This window comes from Garra rufa, chromosome 8 (genome assembly GCF_049309525.1).
Source record: "Garra rufa chromosome 8, GarRuf1.0, whole genome shotgun sequence".
NCBI lineage: Eukaryota > Metazoa > Chordata > Actinopteri > Cypriniformes > Cyprinidae > Garra > Garra rufa.
The window spans coordinates 19,941,163-19,963,889 of NC_133368.1; the positions used below are offsets into that span (position 1 = coordinate 19,941,163).

The window sequence follows — 22,727 nt, forward strand, 5'->3', positions numbered from 1 at the left end:
GGAAATGGGCTACAGGTGCCGCATTCCCCAGGTCAAGCCGCTTTTGAACCAGAAACGGCGGCAGAAGCGCCTGACCTGGGCTACAGAGAAGCAGCACTGGACTGTTGCTCAAATTTTGCATGTCATTCGGAAATCAAGGTGCCAGAGTCTGGAGGAAGACTGGGGAGAGGGAAATGCCAAAATGCCTGAAGTCCAGTGTCAAGTACCCACAGTCAGTGATGGTCTGGGGTGCCATGTCAGCTGCTGGTGTTGGTCCACTGTGTTTTATCAAGGGCAGGGTCAATGCAGCTAGCTATCAGGAGATTTTGGAGCACTTCATGCTTCCATCTGCTGAAAAGCTTTATGGAGATGAAGATTTCATTTTTCAGCACGACCTGGTACCTGCTCACAGTGCCAAAACCACTGATAAATGGTTTACTGACCATGGTATTACTGTGCTCAATTGGCCTGCCAACTCTCCTGACCTGAACCCCATAGAGAATCTGTGGGATATTGTGAAGAGAAAGTTGAGAGACACAAGACCCAACACTCTGGATGAGCTTAAGGCCGCTATCAAAGCATCCTGGGCCTCCATAACACCTCAGCAGTGCCACAGGCTGATTGCCTCCATGCCACGCCGCATTGAAGCAGTCATTTCTGCAAAAGGATTCCCGACCAAGTATTGAGTGCATAACTGAACATAATTATTGAAGGTTGACTTTTTTTGTATTAAAAACACTTTTCTTTTATTGGTCGGATGAAATATGCTATTTTTTTTTTGAGATAGGAATTTTGGGTTTTCATGAGCTGTATGCCAAAATCATCAATATTAAAACAAAAAAAGGCTTGAACTACTTCAGTTGTGTGTAATGAATCTAAAATATATGAAAGTCTAATGTTTATCAGTACATTACAGAAAATAATTAACTTTATCACAATATGCTAATTTTTTGAGAAGGACCTGTATATGTGGCCACATGTGACCACATGTGTTTTTGCACATGTGAAATTCATGTGTTTTTTTTTTTTGTAAGGGTTCCATGGCTTCGGCCTCTTCGACTTTTTTTTTTTTTTCCTCTGCTTCTGCCTAAGTTTATCGTCTATGATTTCTATGGCTTTGGCCTCTATGACTTTTTTTTTTTTTCTCGGTTTCTGCATAGGTTTCTCATCTATGGTTTCTATGGCTTCGGCCTCTTCAACTTTTTTTTTTCCTCAGCTTCTGCATAAGTTTCTCATCTATGGTTACTATGGCTTTGGCTTCTTCGACTTTTTTATTATTATTATTTTATTTTATTTTATTTTATTTATTTATTTTCTCGGTTTCTGCCTAGGTTACATCTATGGTTTCTATGGCTTCGGCTGTGTTTCCAGTGAGGGTGTTCTGCCAGTCTCTAATCTTTCTACTGAGAGTCATCTTTCTACTACATGTGAATGTTTACATGTCTTTAGTTCTCGTGGCCAGGTGCATCTTAAACCTTTTGAGTACTTTTGTCTTCGAAGAGTACGTTTGCTGAAGATTACAAAAATTACAAAAATGCATAATATGAATGTATTTTTAATCATATATGTTCTACATATGACTAAAGCCTCATAGATTTTCATGATGTAAAAGCATAGGGAAACAATGCTAATTTAATATGAATGTCCACCACATCTCTTAAGACATGTATAAAATGTGCAATTTACCAATCAGTATAAGGTTGTACTTCATTAAGTTCCTTGTTCTTATCTTTTCCTAAGTGAACCCTATGTCTATAGTCAATCATAGTCATATTATGATTTTAGTGATTTTTTTAACCTTAGATAAAAAAAAAAACATTTAAACTACACAAGCATCTACACTGTACAGTTGCATATGTCACATATCAATATAGATTTCTTTTCAAATCCTACATCACCAGATTTAATTTTTATTTCAATTTATTTTTCACAACTTTATCAAGTTTAGTACATACAACAGTTCTATTGACAGTTCTTGTTTTCCAATGTTTTCCAAAAAGTGATTCTTTTTACTATCAACAGAGTTCATGTCACAATTACAAAACTGACTTTACATTCACATTCATTTCAGCCAATTTTTAACATTTTAGATCACTGATTTATAAACATATTTGACTCAATTTTGTTTATTTGAATCTGTGGCAGAAGGAAGTAGTTCTACACAAAAGAGGACTTTTGAAGACACTTATTTTGTTTATTTACACACTCATGCCGTCAAACTGTTGTATAAACACAATATCAGAGGTCGTGTTAACCGAAAATTGCATTTGATTATGCACAGGCGAGTGCCCAGAAAACGGTATTTATTGCTTGAAATACCTAATGAAATGGATAGAATTTAAAATGTGAGACTTTGTTTCATATCCAAAGTAACACAAAGCTTAGTCTATTGTGATTTATTGGAAGGGAGGCACACTATGTACTGTAAATTTATTAACCCTAAAACAGCATAGACCAATAGATTGATTGGGAAATACGAATCAATATTGGTTCCTAAAAATGTGAATAATTTAAAATCGCTGTGGGGTTATGCAGTCTCATCTGTTCATCTGTTCTCTTCAAAATAAATGCATAAGCCTATATCATCCTGCAGGTTCATAATTAAAATTGAAAATGTGAAAAAATAATAATAAAAGCAATTAAATGACTTTTACAACCCTGTCCGTTTATGTTGTGTTCTAAGGACTCAATGTGTTAATTTATTGTCAGGACAAATAATCTTCCTCCAAACCCTAGCTGTAATACACCTGGCCTTGCAAGCCAGATTAATTATGCATGCAAACTGACTCCAATGAAGTGATTGTTTGGAGAAGTTTAGACCTTAGTTGTCATTGAGACTATCCAAGAATCTTCAACATCGGTAAAAATGACCATAAAGCCCTGAAAGAAAGTCACAAAAGGTAAACACATTTAGAGTTTATCACTGAGTTGCTTTCTAACAACTTTCCAATAGCAAATGAAATTCAAACTTTTAATAGTACTTAATGGTAACTTAATAGTACTTACATTTTTTATAAGCAATTTAGAATTAATCAAACTAAAGCTCTGCAGTGTGGGTAGGAGAAAGCCAGTCTTCAGGTAATCTACAATACAAAGTTGAATATAATAATAATAATAAACACAAGAATTCCAAGAGGGTCCTCGCATGATCAATGCTTGGGCCCTAATAACAACAATTCCCAGACTTTCTAAAACAAGTTTGCAAAGTCTATAATTTTCAAACTTTTCTTTACTTAGTTGCATAGAAAATTAGACATGTATGAATACTTTAAATAATTGACAGTTAACAGTTTATAATAAATGCAATATCATTTGAAATTTTTACCATTTAGTTTTGGAAGTACAAACATGTTTACTGCAATCACTACCATTTGCTCGAGCCCCGCAGTCTGTACATTGAAAGACAGAAACATAGAAACAAACATAGAAAACAAAACATCTTATTATGTTGCTCTACCAAACTGAATATATGACATGACTTCATATATCTGACATCACTGTCTGGTAATAGATTATTATATTTCCTCAGATCTCACCTTAAAATCACCAATTTCAGATGATCCAAGAGTCAGTGTTAAACTTGATTCAGCATTCAGGGCAAAAGAAGATGTAGAATTTTACAAATCTTACACTTACATTGTGAGTTGCTACATACTTCAACAATTACACACATACACATATGTAAATATATGTCATAAAATGTTCATAATGTAATATCATAAAACAATAAAACTGTGAGCTCAAAACATACTAATATTTAAACGTAATATAAAAATATATATATATAAAATATTGTATTATTATTAATAATAATACTATTCATTGCTTCTAATGTACAGTTAGGTCCATAAATAGTTGGACAGTGACCCATCTGGAAATACATGGCTGTTTTAAACACACTGTTTATATCAGATCAAACCACACATACGCCAGGTTGAACTTGCCATCCCTCTTTACTCTCCAAAAGTTATGTGATTGCGTCACATCAACACCCCCATCTACTTGAATATTTTTTTTTCTTATCAGCTCTTATAACTTTTTAGAACATCCCCACTGCTTTTGAAACAAATACACTGAACCATGACATAACTCATTTGGGACTTTTTTTCTCCTTTTAACTAACCTAACCTTTAATGTCCTTGGAACTCATTGAACTTAAAGAATGCATTGTCATAGAATGCATTGAAACAATATTTTAAATTGTTCTCTGATATCTACATAGAATGTATATGGCATAGGAAAGGGCAAAAATTCTCCAGAAACTGTTTTATAAGTCCATTTACAACCCTAGGATTTGTCGATCTCCGAGTGCGAGGATGGATAGCTCCTAAAGCATATTTCCATATAAATGCACGGCTAATTCGTTGTTTTGTAGCAAGTGAAAAACAATATTAAACTTCTAGTTGTAAAAAGAGCCTCATATAAGCCTAATATTTCGTCCTATGGAGTCCATTCATTCGCATTCGGAGATCGACACCTCTTGACTGGCAAGACAGCCGCGAGCGGAAACCCAAACAGTGTAAGTGAGTTGTTCAAAAACTTTCTTTTTAGTAAACTCTGTGTACACAAACAATGTTCTCAATGCTTGAGTTCATGTGTAGAGACCCAGGCGATACTTCGAGCAAAGTGTCATGGTGTGTCGAGCCTTCTTAGTGTTGTAAAAATATCGATTTTGATGCGCTCAAATGTATGCCCCTAGTACTCCCATTCACCGGCCACTGACCACAAAACTAAATCACGGTCAATCGCAAAAACGGCTCGTTTGTCATAATTATGCTTTTAGATATAAGTTTGTCTCGTTTACAGTAAAAAAAAAAAAAACAGCCCAGGTTGCATTTTGGCAACAGTTATCCTTTAATGTTGAGACTGTTTTCTATGAGTATGCCAAATTTTACAACTTTCAAAGCGGTTCTATTGGCTGCCATAAACTTCCAGAGCAGAAGAAATAGAATTCTAACAGATACAATAGGTGCCATCGCACCTGCAGTGCTTGACCCCTAATAATAATCCACATACAGGGCAGAAAACACACCTTTATTGTGACCACACAGAGAATTGACTCGGAATGACGAGAAGTGCCAGTTTAACATGAACAAATTAGTGTTTATGGGCATGCTGTTGTCAGAAAAAGAGATTGGCCATACTGCAGAAAGAGTGAAAGCAGTCGTGGAGGCAAGGGAACCTGAAAATGCTTCAGAGGTGAGAAGTTTTCTCAGTCTAGCTGGCTATAGTAGCCGTTTCATACCTCAATTTGCAAGTATCTCAAAACCTCTAAGCAGAGTGACGAGGAAAGACACCAAATTTCACTTTGGGACTGAGCAAAAGAAAGCATTTAAAATTCTCAAAGATAAGTTGGCTGAGGCCACAACACTGACTTATTTCAACAAAGCTGCTGCAACAAAAGTCATGATGCGTGACCGAAAGGTATTGGAGCAGTATACTAGTGGACAGAACAAAAGAGGAGTAATGTTCCTGTCTGCTATGTGATCAGGAACTTGACAAAATGTGAACAGAGATATTCACAAACAGAGCATGAAGTGCTTGCACTGGTGTGGGCATGTGAACGACTGCACCCATACGTGTATGGTCGGAAGTTTGATCTGGTCACAGACCACAAGGCATTGGAGGCAATTTATTGCCCTTGTTCAAAACCATGTGCACGTATTGAAAGGTGGGTCTTAAGATTACAGCCCTATGATTTTTGGGTGATTCATATACCTGGAACTAACAACATTGCAGATCCTTTGTCACGCCTGCTGGGGCCATCGGTCAAAGGTGCAATCCATGCACATAAAGCAGAGGAATATGTGAGGTTTAATAGCTGTTTGTACGACACCAAGCGCCCTGACCATCAAGGAAGTCGAGCAGACGTCAGCAAATGATGTGGAATTACAGAGACTGAAAACTGCCATTCAAACAGCTTGTTCCAATGACTGCCCTGCATACAGACATATTGCAGATGAGCTATGTGTCACTGACCAAATAATACCCAGAGGGACAAGAATTGTTTTGCCACAGTCGCTGCATGAAAGAGCATTACAGTTGGCTCATGAGGGTCAACTGGGTGAAATAGGAAAGGTTTGGTGGCCAGGAATGGACAAGGCCGCAGAAAGATTTGCGCGAGCGTGGCATGGTTGTCAGGTGGTAGCGAGACCAGATGTTCCTGAACCATTGTCGCTCACAGTGATGCCTGAAGGGCCATGGTAAAACTTAGCCACAGACTTGCTTGGTCAATCAACACCTCACAGTGACCTGGAGGCCCAGGACAGGGATGCAGAGCAAAAAGGAAAAGCCAACGTGCAGGCCTCATCTACAAATCAAATTGCTTAAAAGACTTACAGACTATGTTTTTGAGTGACTAATGAGATTCAAATGAATTGACGGGAGAGAAGAGAGTTAGAGCTGGAAAAAGAGGACATTTAAAGGTGCCATAGAATGGAAAACTGTATTTACCTTTGCATAGTTAAATAATAACTGTTCAGTACATGGACATGACATACCATGAGTCTCAAACACCACCATTTCCTCCTTCTTATTTAATTCTGGTGTTTGCAAAAGACCATTGAAAAATAGGTAAATTCCAACATAACACGGACTATTACGTAATAGTCCCGATCGTTAATAGTTACGCCCCCAACATTTGCATCACCCAATCATCAGTAACTTCAGTACATCAGTAAAGTAAGGCAAGCCACTGAAGGGACACGGTTAGCTTAATGCTAGCGGTAGCCTGTTACATTGCAGTACATAAGATTTCATTTACCACATAAACGGAGAGATGACAGCACTGATGATGGCGAATGATTTACAGATCCTGAATATCACTGACAAGCATCTAAACTTGTGTGGTAAGTACTTGTGTCGCTGCAGTATAACATTACACAGAGCACATGCGATCACAATAGTGAGAGTAAAATGTCACGGATTCAAAACGGCAGATTCAACAAACCGCATATTAAAAGCGGCTAGAGCTCCGTAATTAAATATATATTTCCTCCATGTGCGAGCTATTGAGATGAGCAGCTCTGTGAAACAGCCAATCAGAGCAGAGCCCCTCATTAATATTCACCGACCTTCCAAATAAGGCAATAACAGAGCATTTCATTGGGTTTCCGCTCGCGGCTGTCTTGCCAGTCAATAGGTGTTGATCTCCGAATGCGAATTAATGGACTCTATAGGACGAAATATGAGGCTTATATGAGGCTCTTTTTACAACCAGAAGTTTAATATTGTTTTTCACTTGTGACAAAACAACGAATTAGCCGTGCATTTATATGGAAATATGCTTTAGGAGCTATCCATCCTCGCACTCGGAGATCGACACCTCTTGACTAGCAAAACGGCCTCTAGCGGAAACTCAAACAGTGAAAGTGAGTTGTTCAAAACCTTTCTTTTTAGTAAACTGTGTGTACACAAACAATGTTCTCAATGCTCGAGTTCATGTGTAGAGACCCAGGCGATACTTCGAGCAAAGTTTCATGGTGTGTCGAGCCTTCTTAGTGTTGTAAAAATGTCGATTTTGATGCGCTCAAATGTATGCCCCTAGTACTCCCATTCACCGGCCACTGACCACAAAACTAAATCACGGTCAATGTCAAAAACGGCTCGTTTGTCGTAATTATGCTTTTAGATACAAGTTTGTCTCGTTTACAGTAAAAAAAAAAAACAGCCCAGGTTGCATTTTGGCAACAGTTATCCTTTAACCATAGCAGGTTTGGAGTCTCTAACTCAAACTCTTTAGTGCCACCACTTGTCCAAAATTTCAATTATTTTATGCTAATAACTTTTGAACGTAAGGTCTAGAACAGGGATCCTCAAATCTTACCCTGGAGGTCCAATGCACTGCAGAGTTTAGCTCTAACCCTAATCAAACACACCTGAGAATGCTAATCAAGGTCTTCAGGATCATTAGAGAATCACAGGTAGGTGAGTTTCATCAGGGTTGGAGCTAAACTCTGCAGTGCATTGGACCTCCAGGGTAAGATTTGAGGAACCCTGGTCTAGAAGAACATTCCTTTTTGCTCCAAATTTTAATTTCTATTTTTAATTGTTTGTAAAACCTACTTTTTCGACCTCGTCCTAGACAGTTTGTCTGATTTTTACCAAAATTGGCTCAGATCACCTTCAGACCATGCTGGCAAAAAGTTGATTAGTCAAACCATTCTCGAATAATGCACAAAGGATTCTATGAAAAGTGCGCAAAAATGGATGTGAGGCTATGTCTCCAGAACAGTTTGGCGTATTGAGACAAAACTTGGTATGTGTTATAACAAGCATGACCTGAGGCTATCTGCAGTGCCATCTATTGGTCAGAAGATATGAAATATGGCTATTTTTGCTTATAACTTCTCAATGGTTTTGCCAAAAATCACAAAACTGGTCTCTTTCGATTCGGTGGAGCATGCCAGGTCGAATACCCAATTTTCCCATGTCAGCCATTTTGGGTTTTTGCCATTTTGCATTTTGTTGTAAAATGCTATATTTTACAAACACATCAACGTATTATTGCGAAATTCTGTATGTGTCTTTGGCACCATGCCCTGACAGTGCTCAAAAAGTTTGGAGGCAGTGGTCAAAAGTTTAAAGAAATTTTGAACAATGCTAATAACTTTTGTTTAGATTAGCCTATTGTAATGAAACTGGTCTTGATTTTTTAATTCTTGGGCCATGCTAATAGCTATTGCTATATATATATATATATATATATATATATATATATATATATATATATATATATATATAGTTTGACTGCAACTATTATTTAAGTAATATCATATAACTCACTTTTTCATTTTAAAAGCTCCAGTAAGGTGTTTATTGTCAATCAGAGCACTTCCACTGAAGCTGCCAGCCTGGTAGAGTGTGAGAAGAACATTTAAGTTATTCAATTTTAAGCTGAATTGCTGATACTTTTCATAAATCACATCTTGATCAATTCAGAGAATACATGGTCTTATAACACTATTTGCAGCTTCTGCTTTACAGCTTGTAGTAGGTTTTTGCCAACTAGCATTTGTACGGTTTTGCTATGAGAGTTCATCTTACTGTTTTGTTTGTTTGTTTTTTGTTCTATATTATTTTGTGTATCCAAAGACAAAACTTACCACATCCAGTCTGAAAAGAGGCACCAGCATGCCATCAGGTTTAACAACTGAGAATTTTGCTGCAGCCGGTACGTAAACGTCTATGTTCTCTGAACTGAAGGAAAACAGTGGCGTCTTACTGGCATATAAGTGCACCTGTATCTCCATGTTGGGATATAATGTCCGCAGCTGAACAAATAATTTGTAAAGAAACCACATTATTCATCTGCATAACAACTGGTAGAAACTATAGAACATAGAACAGTAACAGACAGAGACAGACACAAGACCTAATGGGTGTTTCATCAGCAAATGCATCCATGTAGTTGTATTATGTGTAGTTGTGAAATATTTGCATAATAATTAGATAATAACTAATATAACTTCGGGCAAAAAGGTAAAAATTGGTGTTACTAAAAGATCAAATAGTATGTTATGAGGTCACAGATTCAAGCTTGAGATGTAGGCCTTTGTATTTTGTAGATGTAGACTTATGTAGTTTGTCAAGGTAATTACATTGTTTTACTTTACAACATTATAACAATTTATAACAGTAACTATTTGTGCTAAATCTTCGTGCAGATTAACAGGTTACATTTTTACTTCCAAAATTACAACCTGTGCATACTGTATACTGACCTGTGGAATGAGAGCACCAAACTGGCTGGTGTTCAGATGGATTGGGAAACTCTTCGGTATCTATGATTGACACATAAAATGAGATGGCTAAATGCGTGACTTGAATAGTAAATCTCTTTATCTTAATATATTTTAAATTAGTATGCTTAAGTTCTATTATGTTCAATATCATATAAGAAGGCGTGATCCTTTGTAGGTCCATCGAGAGTTTAAGATACACAACTCTTCTAACACAGATGCCATCTTTATGTTTCATTTGATAGAAGGAAGTATTTATGTATGTATGTACATACAGGTATGTGCCAAAAAAATAGAATATCGAGGGAAAGTCCATTTATTTCAATAATTTGTTTCAAAAAGTGAAACTTGTATGTTATATTAGTTCATTACACACAAAGTGAAATATTTCAAGCCTTTATTTGTTTCAATTTTAATGATTATGGATTAAAGAAAAAAAAAATCCAGTATTTCACAAAATTAGAATATCATGACAAAGTTCAACATTTTATGCTCCCTGTGTCCCAATCGAGTCAGCTAATTAATGCAAAACACCTGCAAAGGTTTCCACAGCCTTTAAATGGTCTCAGTCTGGCTTAGTAGGCTTCAGAATCATGGGGAAGACTGCTGACTTGACGGTTGTGCAGAAGACCATCATTGACACCCTCCATAGGGAGGAAAAGTCTCAAAAGGCAGTTGCAAAAGGAGCTGGATGCTCACAAGTGCAGTATCAAAGTATATTAACAGAGTGTTAAGAGCAAGAGAAAAATGTGGCTGGAAAAAAAGTGCACAAGTGACAGGGATGACCGTAGCCTTGAGATGATTGTCAAGCAAGGGCGGTTCAGAAATCTGGGGGAGCTTCATAAGGAGTGGACTGAGGTTGGTGTCAGTGCATCAAGAACCACCACATATAGATGTCTGCATGACATGGGCTAAAACTGTAGAATTCCATGTGTCAAGCCACTCCTGAAGCCACGCCACCTTGATGCTGTAATTAGTGCAAAAGGAGGCCCAACAATAATACAGTAATACAGTACATTAACACACTTTTCAGAAGGCCAACGTGTTTAAGATCCTTTTTTTTAATTTTGTGAAATAATGGATTTTTATTTTTTTTGTCTTTAATCCATAATCATCAAAATTGAAACAAATGAAGGCTTGAAATATTTCACTTTGTGTGTAGTGAACTAATATAATATACAAGTTTCACTATTTGAAACAAATTATAAAAAAAATAAATGTACTTTCCCTCGATATTCTATTTTTTTGGCACATACCTGTATGTATGTATTGACTGAAAGAGAAGAGCTTATTTATATTTCCTCACCATGTTGTCTTTAATGTTGATTTGGAGAACCTCAGAGCTTAGGTATGCATAAGCTGCTGAATTTATTAGGAACTCTGATGCAGCCAGTGAAAGCATGTAGTTTTCTGCATACTGAAAGTCAAATTTGCTTGCAGAGAAAGGTGGTTCAGATGGAGAACTGTTGCTATAAAACTCACCCTGTCACAGAAACACCAACTGAAAAATCACTGGCAGGTCACAGTAAAATTTCCAAAGATAATATGTTAATAAAATCTGTAAGACATTATATAAATCAAGAAATCTACTTGGATACTAAATATATCCAATTTGATTGATAAAACAATAATCATTATTACAGATACTACATTAAAAACCCTTACCTTAATATCTAATTCAAAGCTTTGATCTGTCACAGCCGGAGAGGATGTGAGAAGGATGCTTAGATATATATACTGATCCATGGGTATGTTGACTAGAAAGAATTAATTTGAGCATGATTACTGTGTGCTGTAAGAAATTCAGCAATTACTCTTTACTTAGAAGACATGTTAGGGTTCTTTGAAAATATAATGTTCCAACAAGCCTTCTTGATCAATTACCAAAGAAGAATGTCAAATGATTCAGGAAAATAAGATTTTCTTATCAAAGTGATAAAATGTTGTGTTGCACCAACAGGTAAGTATACTGAACCAAAAAAAATGTAAAGACAAGTATTTCCTGACAATTAAAAGTGTTTTATAGCCCACTGAATCATATTCAGACTTAATGCTGACAGCAATGGAACCACTTGGGAGAGAACTGTCAGGTGACTTATTTCTTAGCACAAAAGAGGACAATGGTTCAAAGGAATACCAAATCATTGTTTTAAGTGTAAAAACATACCAGAAGTAACACTGACATTTGTGACAAGGCTCTTAAACTAATCAGACATTCACTTTAGGTTTTCATATAGTGATCAGTGAATTTTTGCTAGAAAAAGAGCAGAAGAAATAACATGCGAGTGTCTCAGAGCTGGAAAAAGCTATGAAAAGAGTGACTTTATCTCACAGAGTAAGATGCAGCCTGCAGAAGTGACATGCATGGTTGTTTTCATCACTGGAACTACCTCATTTAGATTTTTCCAAGGGCCATATTTAAAAAATCTAGACTTCTATGAATCCATACTCAGATAAATAAATCATTTCGGATCCAGAAGCATCCAAAATGTTATGGTGTTACAGTGAGAAGTGCCTGGTTCCCACAGTCAAGTTCAGTGGTAGTAAAGTTCTTATATAGGGATGTTGTCATGATCGGGGCTGTGGGTCTTCCCTCAGTCTCTCGAGGTTGCTGTTCCCCTTGCACTGCACTCCCCTGATCGTTCACATCTGTCTTGTCATTAGCACTGATTTCACTCACAGCTGTTCACTATCTGGACTATAAGAACTCTCACTTCTCACTCCTGCTTCATGTCTGCATTGTCTCTAGTCCTGTTTGTGTTTTGTGTTCTGAATTCCCTGGCTTTGATTGTGTTCCTGATCTTGTTTATTTTTGTGTTTCAGTTTATGTTCAGTTGCGCCGTGTTGGCCTTTTGTTTGCTTTGTTTTGTTATTAAATATCCCTCTTCCTGCATTTGGACCCAGACCTTTTTATTACGTGACAGAATGCAGACATCAAAGATGGGTCCAGCGGGGAGGAATTTTTTTTCCGCGGAGGCGGCTGTGCCCGAGGAGATGGCGGCCATGCACGCTCGTTGGGCAGTGGAGGACGCTCATCTGGCGGCGCTCTTGTCCGCTATCTCCGTGCCTGACGCGGCGGTGTCCGCTATCTCAGTGCCTGACACGGAGGCGACTGCGCTCTCTGTTCCTGACGCGGAAGCGACCGCCGTCTCTGTTCCTGACGTGGAAGTGACCGCGCTCTCTGTTCCTGACGCGGAAGCGACCGCGCTTTCTGTTCCTGACGCGGAGGCGACCGCTGTTTCTGTTCCTGACGCGGCCCTCACCGCGCCTTCTGTTCCTGACGCGGAGCCGACTGCGCTCTCTGTTCCTGACGCGGAGGCGACGGCGCTCTCTGTTCCTGACGCGGAGGCGACTGCGCTCTCTGTTCCTGACGCGGAAGCGACCGCCGTCTCTGTTCCTGACGCGGAGGCGACTGCGCTCTCTGTTCCTGACGCGGAGGCGACTGCGCTCTCTGTTCCTGACGCGGAAGCGACCGCCATCTCTGTTCCTGACGCGGAGGCGACTGCGCTCTCTGTTCCTGATGTGGAGGCGACCGCGCTCTCTGTTCCTGACGCGGAGGCAACCGCACTCTCTGTTCCTGACGCGGAGGCGACCGCGCTCTCTGTTCCGGACGCGGCACTGACTGCTTTCCCTGTTCCGGACGCGGCGGTGACCGCGCACGTTCCACTGGCAGCGAGGCCAGCTCGCGTTCCTCGGGTGGCGAGGCCGGTCCATGGGACTCCACTGCACGGGCCTGGCCCACCATCCCTCCCCCTGAGTTGCCTTCCTCCGTTCCTCCTCCCTCCAGACTTTGGGAACGTCTGGAAGCCGTTCTGTAGGGAGGGGGTACTGTCATGATCGGGGCTGTGTGTCTTCCCTCAGCCTCTCGAGGTTGCTGTTCCCCTTGCACTGCACTCCCCTGATCGTTCACATCTGTCTTGTCATTAGCACTGATTTCACTCACAGCTGTTCACTATCTGGACTATAAGAACTCTCACTTCTCACTCCTGCTTCATGTCTGCATTGTCTCTAGTCCTGTTTGTATTTTGTGTTCTGAATTCCCTGGCTTTGATTGTGTTCCTGATCTTGTTTATTTGTGTGTTTCAGTTTATGTTCAGTTGCGCCGTGTTGGCCTTTTGTTTGCTTTGTTTTGTTATTAAATATCCCTCTTCCTGCATTTGGACCCAGACCTTTTTATTACGTGACAGATGTATGAGTGCTGAATGTGTGAGGGAGTTGTACTTTATCAATGCTGTCATGAATTCACATACCACTGTGTGATGTAATACAAAAATTTACAGATAATTTACTCACCCCCTTGTCATTCAAGATGTTCATGTATTTCTTTCTTCAGTCGTAAGGAAATTATGTTTTTTGAGTAAAACATTTCAGGATTTCTCACCATATAATGGACTTCTATGGTGCCCCCAAGTTTGAACTTCCAAAATGCAGCTTTAAAGGGCTCTAAATGATCCCAGCCTAGGAAAGTAGGGTCTTGTCTAGCAAAACGATGGGTTATTTTCTACAAAAAATTACTATTTATATCTTTTTAATCTCAAATGCTTGTCTTGTCTAGCTTGGCAAGATGAGCATTTGAGATTAAAAAGTATATAAGTTGTAAATGTTTTTGGAAAATAAGCAAACGTTTTGCTAGATAAGACAGCTGTGATCATTTAGAGCCCTTTGAAGCAGCATTTAAACTGCACTTTGGAAGTTCAAACTCGGGGACACCATAGAAGTCCATTATATAGAAAGAAATCCTGAAATGTTTCCCTCAAAAAACACCATTTCTTTATGACTGAAGAAAGAAAGACATGAACATCTTGGATGGCAAGGGGGTGAGTACATTATCTGTAATTTGTTTAAAAAAAAGTGAACTACTCCTTTAAGATATTTTACAGGTGTATCTCAATAACTTAGAATGTAATGGAAAAGTTCATTTATTTCAATTCAACTCAAATTTTGAAACTTGTGTCTTAAATAAATTCATTGCACATAGATTGAAGTAGTTTAGGTCTTTGGTTCTTTTAAGTGTGATGCTTTTGGCTTACATTTAACAAAAACCCACCAATTATATCTCAACAAATTAGAATATGGTGACCAATGCCAATGCCAATCAGCTAATCAACTCAAAACACCTGCAAGGGTTTCCTGAGTCTTCAAAATGGTCTCTCAGTTTGGTTTACTAGGCTACACAATCATGGGGAAGACTGCTGATCTGACAGTTGTCCAGAAGACAATCATTGACACCCTTCACAAGGAGGGTAAGCCACAAACATTCATTGCCAAAGAAGCTGGCTGTTCACAGAGTGCTGTATCCAAGCATGTTAACAGAAAGTTGAGTGGAAGGAAAAAGTTTGGAAGAAAAAGATGCACAACCAAATGAGAGAACCCCAGCCTTGAGAGGCTTGTCAAGCAAAATCGATTCAAAAATTTGGGGGAAATTCACAAGGAATGGACTAAGGCTGGGGTCAAGGCATCAAGAGCCACCACACACAGACGTGTCAGGGAATTTGGCTACAATTGTGATATTCCTCTTGTTAAGCCACTCCTGAACCACAGACAACGTCAGAGGTGTCTTACCCGGGCTAAGGAGAAGAAGAAATGGACTGTCGCCCAATGGTCCAAAATCTTCTTTTCAGATGAAAGCAAGTTTTGTATTTCATTTGGAAACCAAGGTCTGGAGGAAGGGTGAACAAACTCATAGCCCAAGTTGCTTAAAGTCCAGTGTTAAGTTTCCACAGTCTGTGATGATTTGGGGTGCAATGTCATCTGCTGGTGTTGGTCCACTGTGTTTTTTGAAAACCAACATCATTGCATTTTCACTTGACTATTGTCAAGAGGAAAATGAGAAACTAGAGATCAAAAAAATGCAGATGCTGAAGGCCACTGTCAAAGAAACCTGGGCTTCCATACCACCTCAGTAGTGCCACAGACTGATCACCTCCATGCCACACCAAACTGAGGCAGTAATTAAAGCAAAAGGAGCCCCTACCAAGTATTGAGCACATATATAGTAAATTAACATACTTTCCAGAAGGCCAACAATTCACTTCACTTCAATTTTTTATTAGTCTTGTGAAGTATTCTAATTTGTTGAGATAGTGAATTGGTGGGTTTTTGTTAAATGTGAGCCAAATCATCACAATTAAAAGAACCAAAGACTTAAACTACTTCAGTCTATGTGCACTGAATTTATTTAATTAAGTTTTACAATTTGAGTTGAATTGCTAAAATAATAGAACCTTTCCATGACATTCAAATTTGTTGAGATGCACATATTTAATCAGAGGGGGTGTACTTATTTATGATGTGCAATGTATATCATTTTGTGATCTGGAAAAGTTTTTAAGCCAGTACCAGGTTTTTTCTGTAGATTCATATCCAATTCACTAATTGCTTGTTGAATTGCTGGGCAAATCTGGAAGAAGAAAAAAAGCATGAGCCAACATGAAACACAATGAGAAATATCACAAGCAGCAGGTAATGGTGTTGATTTGGTTTTAGAAAAAAATAATAATAATAAAACAATACATACCTTCATATGTATAATCCCTGAGATCTCTCCACTGAAATGCTTTACAAATGGCTGGAACAAAATGCTGCAGCAAAACAGAAGCATAAAGGAAAGTTCTTACTACTTAATGCTAACGTATGTTGGTGTACACAATCACACAGGCATGATCACTCTAGGCTGATCCCTGGAGCGTCCGATCACACCAGTTTGATTGGAATGTTCAGAGCATCTCATGATCAGCTGCTAAATTCTGATTTGCTTTTGTGCTTTTACTGGCACGGAGTCAGAGATGAATTCAGTGTTTTCAACCTGTTTTTATTTGCCCCATTTTACCAGCCATTTACTTTAATGTGAAGTGAATAAATTTACATGTTGTAAAACATACAGCTCCAAATCCCTGAATTTCACCGCAAACAAACATGACAGTGCCCATTATCCGTTATGGGTCAACTAACATGCAATTATAAAGGTGTTTAAACAACAAAATAACTTACATGTATCTGAAAACAGAATACCAGATTTTTCATAATATAGTTACCAAGTTGTGATTTTTATTTTTTTATAAAAAAGGAAAAATTACATAAAACTAATAAAAACAGTTCTCTAGATGCCATACAGCCTTATTTTGGTTGCGGTGTGTCACATGACAAGCATGACATGTCACCACTGAAATTCTAAAATAATGGTTGCCTTAAATAATGCAGCTGAGCAGAGACAGATGTAGATGACTGACTATTATTGGGCAACGTCTTGTGCTTTTCTATGGGAGATCAGGGACTATGACTATGATTAACAGCTTCATTAGTGGCAGTGACAGATATTCACAGTTGTTGTGCGGATCTTTACGTAACACTTTGAATCATAGTCTTTTTATGTTTTGGTAACCAAAGTTTGTTTTAAAACTGATCTTACCTAGCACCTCCATAGAACTGGATGTGCACACCTCCTATGTCATTACTACAGGAAATGGTGGTGATGGAGAGTCGGCCAGCATCATCCCCTAACTCCAGGAGGGTTTGGATTTTGATATTGTACACGGCCAGATCAAATGAGCCACCATCATGGCTATAATCATAGAACAAACAACAGACAATTATATTGCATATTCAAAGAACTACATAACTTAATGTTGCAAATGTCTTATTAACACATTTTATTGAGATATAATGCACATTTCTAAATTTAAACATGACATACTTTATGAATCTTAAAGGTCCCATATTGTACACATTTCTAGAGGTTTATTTTAGTTGTTGATGTCCTTAAGAATATATATTTTCGGTATAAGTGCCAAAATCCATCTCAATATATTTTTACAGCTCCCTTTTTAGGAGCTGTCAAAAACAGGTCGATTTTGGCCCATCTAATTAAAATTCATGAGCCTCTCTTCTGATTGGCCTGTTGTTTTCTGAGTGACGCACAGCCAGGCCAACCACAGGTGACTACGGTCATGTATGCTGTAAGCGAGCTCAGAGCAATAGAGAGAGCCTAGCCTGCTGATACTCAACAGGATATTTCAGAATGATCATTAATGTTTTTTCTTTTTCAAACACCGAATGCAGTAAGCTACATAACTGTTGCTTCAGTAAAGCCCCTTTCACAATGCGCACTGATTCTGGAAAATTACGGGAACGAGCACTGTGTGAACAAAAGCCAGAACCATAAAGGCAGTCTTGTAGTGATGATGCACGTTATCATGCAACTCTTCACAACGAAAAAATACGTGCAAAGTTGAATGAAGCAGCGATCAGGCAGAGCCAGCTCCTCACTATCAGCACTGAAGCACAGTTTGTTCAGGTTAGTTTCAGTTTAGTGAAACGTACGCGTCGCATTACATCTCACATCCAAACGTCACATGTCTTTATGGGTTGTGTGTAAAGCACGCACAGATTCCGGAAAACAACTGTGAATGAACCAAATCAAACAACTCCGGAACAAATCATGGGACACATTATCTGTGTATTTACCGGAATCGCTGAGTGAAAGAGGCTGAAGTTGACGTGCCACTGGTCTCTTATATTCACGTTGTTTGGAAGCCTGTGCAATGATGTAGTTTCCTGACATCCATGGACTGAACAGCATTTTCTCGACTTGTTGTTGTTGCTCAACAATGGAATGGATGCGTTGTTGTCTGGGTTTGACAAAAGGAGGGGGGGACGTGATTGGTGCTAGGGGTGGTGACTGAAGGCGGTGACTGAGTAGATCGGACGTCACATCTTTACGGAAGTCACAGCGTCTTGTGAAAATGAATAGCTACTTTAAGCAGGCTGTGTGCAGTTTATGTGGATTGACTGCTTTGAAACTCATATGGTAGTTACATAGCCCCTAGACCTCAGTTATCATGAAAAAAGCCAGGAAATTTCGATTTTGACAATATGGGACCTTTAACTTGCCAGTTATATAGCAGATAGTGAAAGCATAATGGTTCATTTGTTGATTATAGGCATGAGAAACATAAAATTACAGCAAAACCATAAGTAAAAAGCATAGAAAAATTATAATTAAGTCTATGTGTTTCGAAGTGTAGAGTGATTCCAGGAATTCCATGAAATGCAGTTCAATGTGTTAACATACCCTTTTAGTGAGTTTTTTGGTCCCATTTGGTTGCAATTTATGATTTTAGGGGATGAATTACGAATTCATTGTCCTAAGGGAGAATTATTATAACCCACTTCTGCACATCCTCATCCATGACAGCATTTCTAGTTTCTCATTTATAATAACAAACATACAACAGAAAATTGGGCGTATAGTCGTTTCTATGCAAAACGTGGATGTCAGTGAGAGACTTGTGAGCCCAATGCCGTTTTTTTATTTTTTTATTTACTTATTATTTATTTTGCATCGACATTTGGATCAATGGATTCATGCTGATGGTGCCATTTTGTGTCCCTTATCAGAAATTGATATTTATCAAGGTGGGTGTCAGACTGTGGACCTGTTTTATTTTGTGTTGCCCTGTTGTTCCTCCTGTGTTTCCCATGCCCATTTTTGGTCCTTCCTGTTCCTGTCCTCATTTAGGTTGATTATTAGTTGATTCCCCGGACATGTCTGTCCCTCATATCCTGTGTATACATTTTCTGAATGTTCATTTCCCCCCTTGTCAGATCTACTTGTTGATTTGCGTGCTCCCCATTTCTGTTGTGACTTACTCCTGTAATATTCTTAGATTAAAAAAAATTGTAAAGTCTATTTTCGTTTACTTCTCATCTCCAGCATCCTTTCTAGCAGCAAAGTGTGGCAGAGGGATTCCGAAATGCTATTCTGCTGACCATAATTGTAAAAAGGTTATCTAAGTTACTGTATCCTTTCTATCAGTTCAAACTAGTTTGTCGGGTCTCTTTTCATCAGCAAGGTGTTTCTGACAGTAGAACTGTCGGTCACTGGAAGTTTTTTGTTTTGCAAAGTGATTTAACAGGTTACTTGAAAAGAATCAAGTTGTTCACAAATTGGACACAGCTATCACATCTCTTAAACACTTTTAAAGTACAGATACTTGAAATGTTTTTTTTTTTTTTTTTTTTTTTTTTTTTTTTTACAGTAACAAAGTAAAAATACTTTGTTACTGTCCACCACTGATAGAACATATTATTTGCTTTCAAGATCATCTGAACAGTAAAACTGATATGACTGGAAATTATTTAATTCTCCTTCCAATAATTCACTGGTTCACTTACATAATGCCAAACTTTGTTGCCCATCTGCCTTTGATGGCTAATGAGAGTTGACTGATTTCCACAGATACACCTGTTCCCTTTACAAATTCTATTGATGGGCCTGACATGCTGCACTGCCCAACCTGCATGCTGGAAAGGCAAAAAAAAAAAAAAAAAAGAAGAAGAAGAAGAAGAAGAAGAAGAAGAAGAAGAAGAAGAGAAAAAAAAATGTATTTATTTATTTATTTATTTATTTGCATTTGTTTATGTAGTTTATCAGCATACTGTATACTGACTTTGAGAAGACATAGTCTACAGTGCCAATTCCAATGTCCTTTTCCCCCCGGAACTCCGGGATTTTAATACTCTTCAGTTTGCTTTGCATCCAAACAGCCATCATTTGAGACACTGAACACATAAAAACACATAAACATCTACAACAACACATTTTTGACATCATCACATATAAAATACACACAAGCTGTTAACTTTAAAGAGGTAATTTATCACTGGCAATAAGAAACTGGGTTTCGTTGTTGAACCTGCCAAATCTGCCATTCTCTGGCAAATGCAAATTGAGCCTCATGGTGTTGGGCTGTGTGCAAATGTTTTACTAGAGCAGGGGTGTTCCAACATACTATGCAGTTTTCAATTAAGCCTGAAGGACTTGATTAGTTGGATCCGATGTGTTTAATTAGGGGTGTATCTAAACTCTGCACAGTTTTTGAAATCAAATTTAAGACTTTTTAAGACTTGTAAAAATAAATGTGAAAATAAAAAAAGTAATACCATATGAGCACAGTAGGGCAATGTAACATATTAAACTGTAAAATGCGCTTTTGGAACATTGGAAATAATGTGGTTTCCCAAAGCAAAGCAGCGCTGCACTTATGAATGCTGCTTTATCAAATAAAGTTGAAATGCAATCTGAACTTTTCTGAAGACACTCAGTTCCTTTCAGAGATACATACAAAAACACCTGCACATGTGTAAATGGTTTAAAACTATAGTCTATAATGTTGAACATGTATGAGAAAAGTCCTCTAATGACTTACAAGGGTAAACCTATGTGCCAGGACTCAGCCCTTAATGGCCTCGGCCCAATTTAACCCCTGCTTTTTTCCACCTCAATGGTAAGTGGAGTTTGGAGTGTTAATTACCTTTGACAACAAGGCATGTAAAGAACTTACCATCTCTGAGACCCTTTTCTGACAGAACAGCTTTTAATGCAGGATAATCTGCATACGTGTGTGTCAGGATCATCAGGAAAAAAATTACCAGCTGCATCCTTCAATTCCTGTTGTGTAAAACAAAATATTTTACATATGAGATATATGTGTTGTTCAGCTTGTGAGATAATTTGATATTTACACGTATTTTTTATCTGCATCCTAATACCTCTTTTCCATCCATCCATTCCTTCATTCCTTCATTCCTTCATTCATTCAGATGATATGAACTGACACTGCTTTCAACAATATATTATGTGTGCTCCCTCTAAATGGAACCCATGACCTTGGTGTCTAATGTTAGTCACGGTCCCTCGATCTGTTTAGCTGCATCAGAGTCACTTCCTTAAATGAAAGAGAAGTGAAACAAAGACCAGAACACATCTGCTTATTTGAGGACCCTGCTCAGAGAAGTAAATAAATATAGCAGTGTGTTTATAACCAATCATGTTTCAGAGAGTCATGTTTGTAAGTTGCCTTGCAAAAATTCTGGTTAATGTCCTTTTAACACCTTTAACAACATGCTTGGGCATGAACAGTGGCCATTTGTAAGCACATTAATATGGTAGGGGTTTGATTTCTTCACCTTCTAAAAATGTGTAAAATAAGTTATATATAAGGACATTTTTGGAATCAGCTCAGTCGTTTACAATATTTTGTCAATCTTGTTGTCTTTTCAGTAGCACAGTACAGAAGAAAGCAGCGATTTCAGAAAAAAAAATAATCACCCCATGTATATTAATTGATTGAAAAGATGCTTAACAGCAATTTCAAGGTATATATTTGACCATCATGTGTAGTTCTTGAATCAATCAATCACCTTTATTTATACAGCGCTTTTAACAAAACGGGTTGTGTCAAAGCAACTTTACAGTATTAAATTGGACAATAGTGTCAATAGCGCAAAAGTTCAAATACTTTTTGAATTCATGACAATCAAACCTGGCAAACAAACCTTGGCATTCCAATCTACCATTTGAGTTTGAACACATTTATCTTTTATGTGTTTATATTTATAAGCTAACATTTATATCAAGATTATCTTGAATGAATGAATGAATGAATGAATAAATAAATAAGCTAAAACATACCTCACAATGTACCGAACAGCCAGGTGTCAGACATGGAAAGTGTTTCTGTGTGAGTGTTTCCTCAAATGCTCCTTCAAATGAAACTCCATTGTCAAGGGGGAGGAGTGTTCAGTTCCTACTTTGGTTATCTTTAAATATTGAAGAATAAATACTAGGGCTGTTAATCAATAAAAAATAAAATAAATAATAATAATAATAATTAAAGGACTTCAATTTAATTTATTACAGGACTAATATTTTGTAACATCTTTTAATCTAAAGCTACAATATGTAATACCTGGCCCTCTAATAGTTAAAAAATGAAAAATAAAACATCTGCATGCAACCTGCTGAAGAACATTGTTTTGGTTGTGCTTCAGCATTGCTCCTCTGCTTGGAAACATGTGGATCATCATCATCAATTATATTTTCAGAAATACATAGCCTCTTGGCCCATAGTTCCACAAAATCACAGTAACATGGCAGATACTCTTTTTTTCATTCCATGATGTATATCTATCTATCTATCTATCTATCTATCTATCTATCTATCTATC

At 37.9% G+C, this 22,727-nt stretch overlaps 1 protein-coding gene across 2 annotated transcripts; it reads right to left on the bottom strand.

Annotated features, from left to right (window-relative positions):
* Positions 1-1,881: 1,881 nt before the first annotated feature.
* bpifcl (BPI fold containing family C, like) lies at positions 1,882-22,227 on the bottom strand. 2 transcript variants are annotated; one of them, XM_073846221.1, is made up of 16 exons: positions 22,192-22,227; positions 21,062-21,168; positions 20,168-20,279; positions 19,893-20,021; positions 17,128-17,280; positions 16,237-16,300; positions 16,059-16,119; positions 11,385-11,476; positions 11,026-11,202; positions 9,702-9,761; positions 9,084-9,251; positions 8,764-8,831; positions 3,516-3,558; positions 3,305-3,368; positions 2,986-3,062; positions 1,882-2,859 (listed from the first exon to the last, which is right to left on the bottom strand). In XM_073846221.1, exons 2-16 carry the CDS (start codon positions 21,156-21,158, stop codon positions 2,794-2,796), a joined length of 1,431 nt encoding a protein of 476 aa, XP_073702322.1. In that variant the 5' UTR covers positions 21,159-21,168; positions 22,192-22,227; the 3' UTR covers positions 1,882-2,793. The 2 variants fall into 2 exon arrangements, with proteins under 2 accessions (XP_073702322.1, XP_073702323.1); XM_073846222.1 differs by lacking the exon at positions 22,192-22,227 and adding an exon at positions 21,270-21,432.
* Positions 22,228-22,727: the final 500 nt, after the last annotated feature.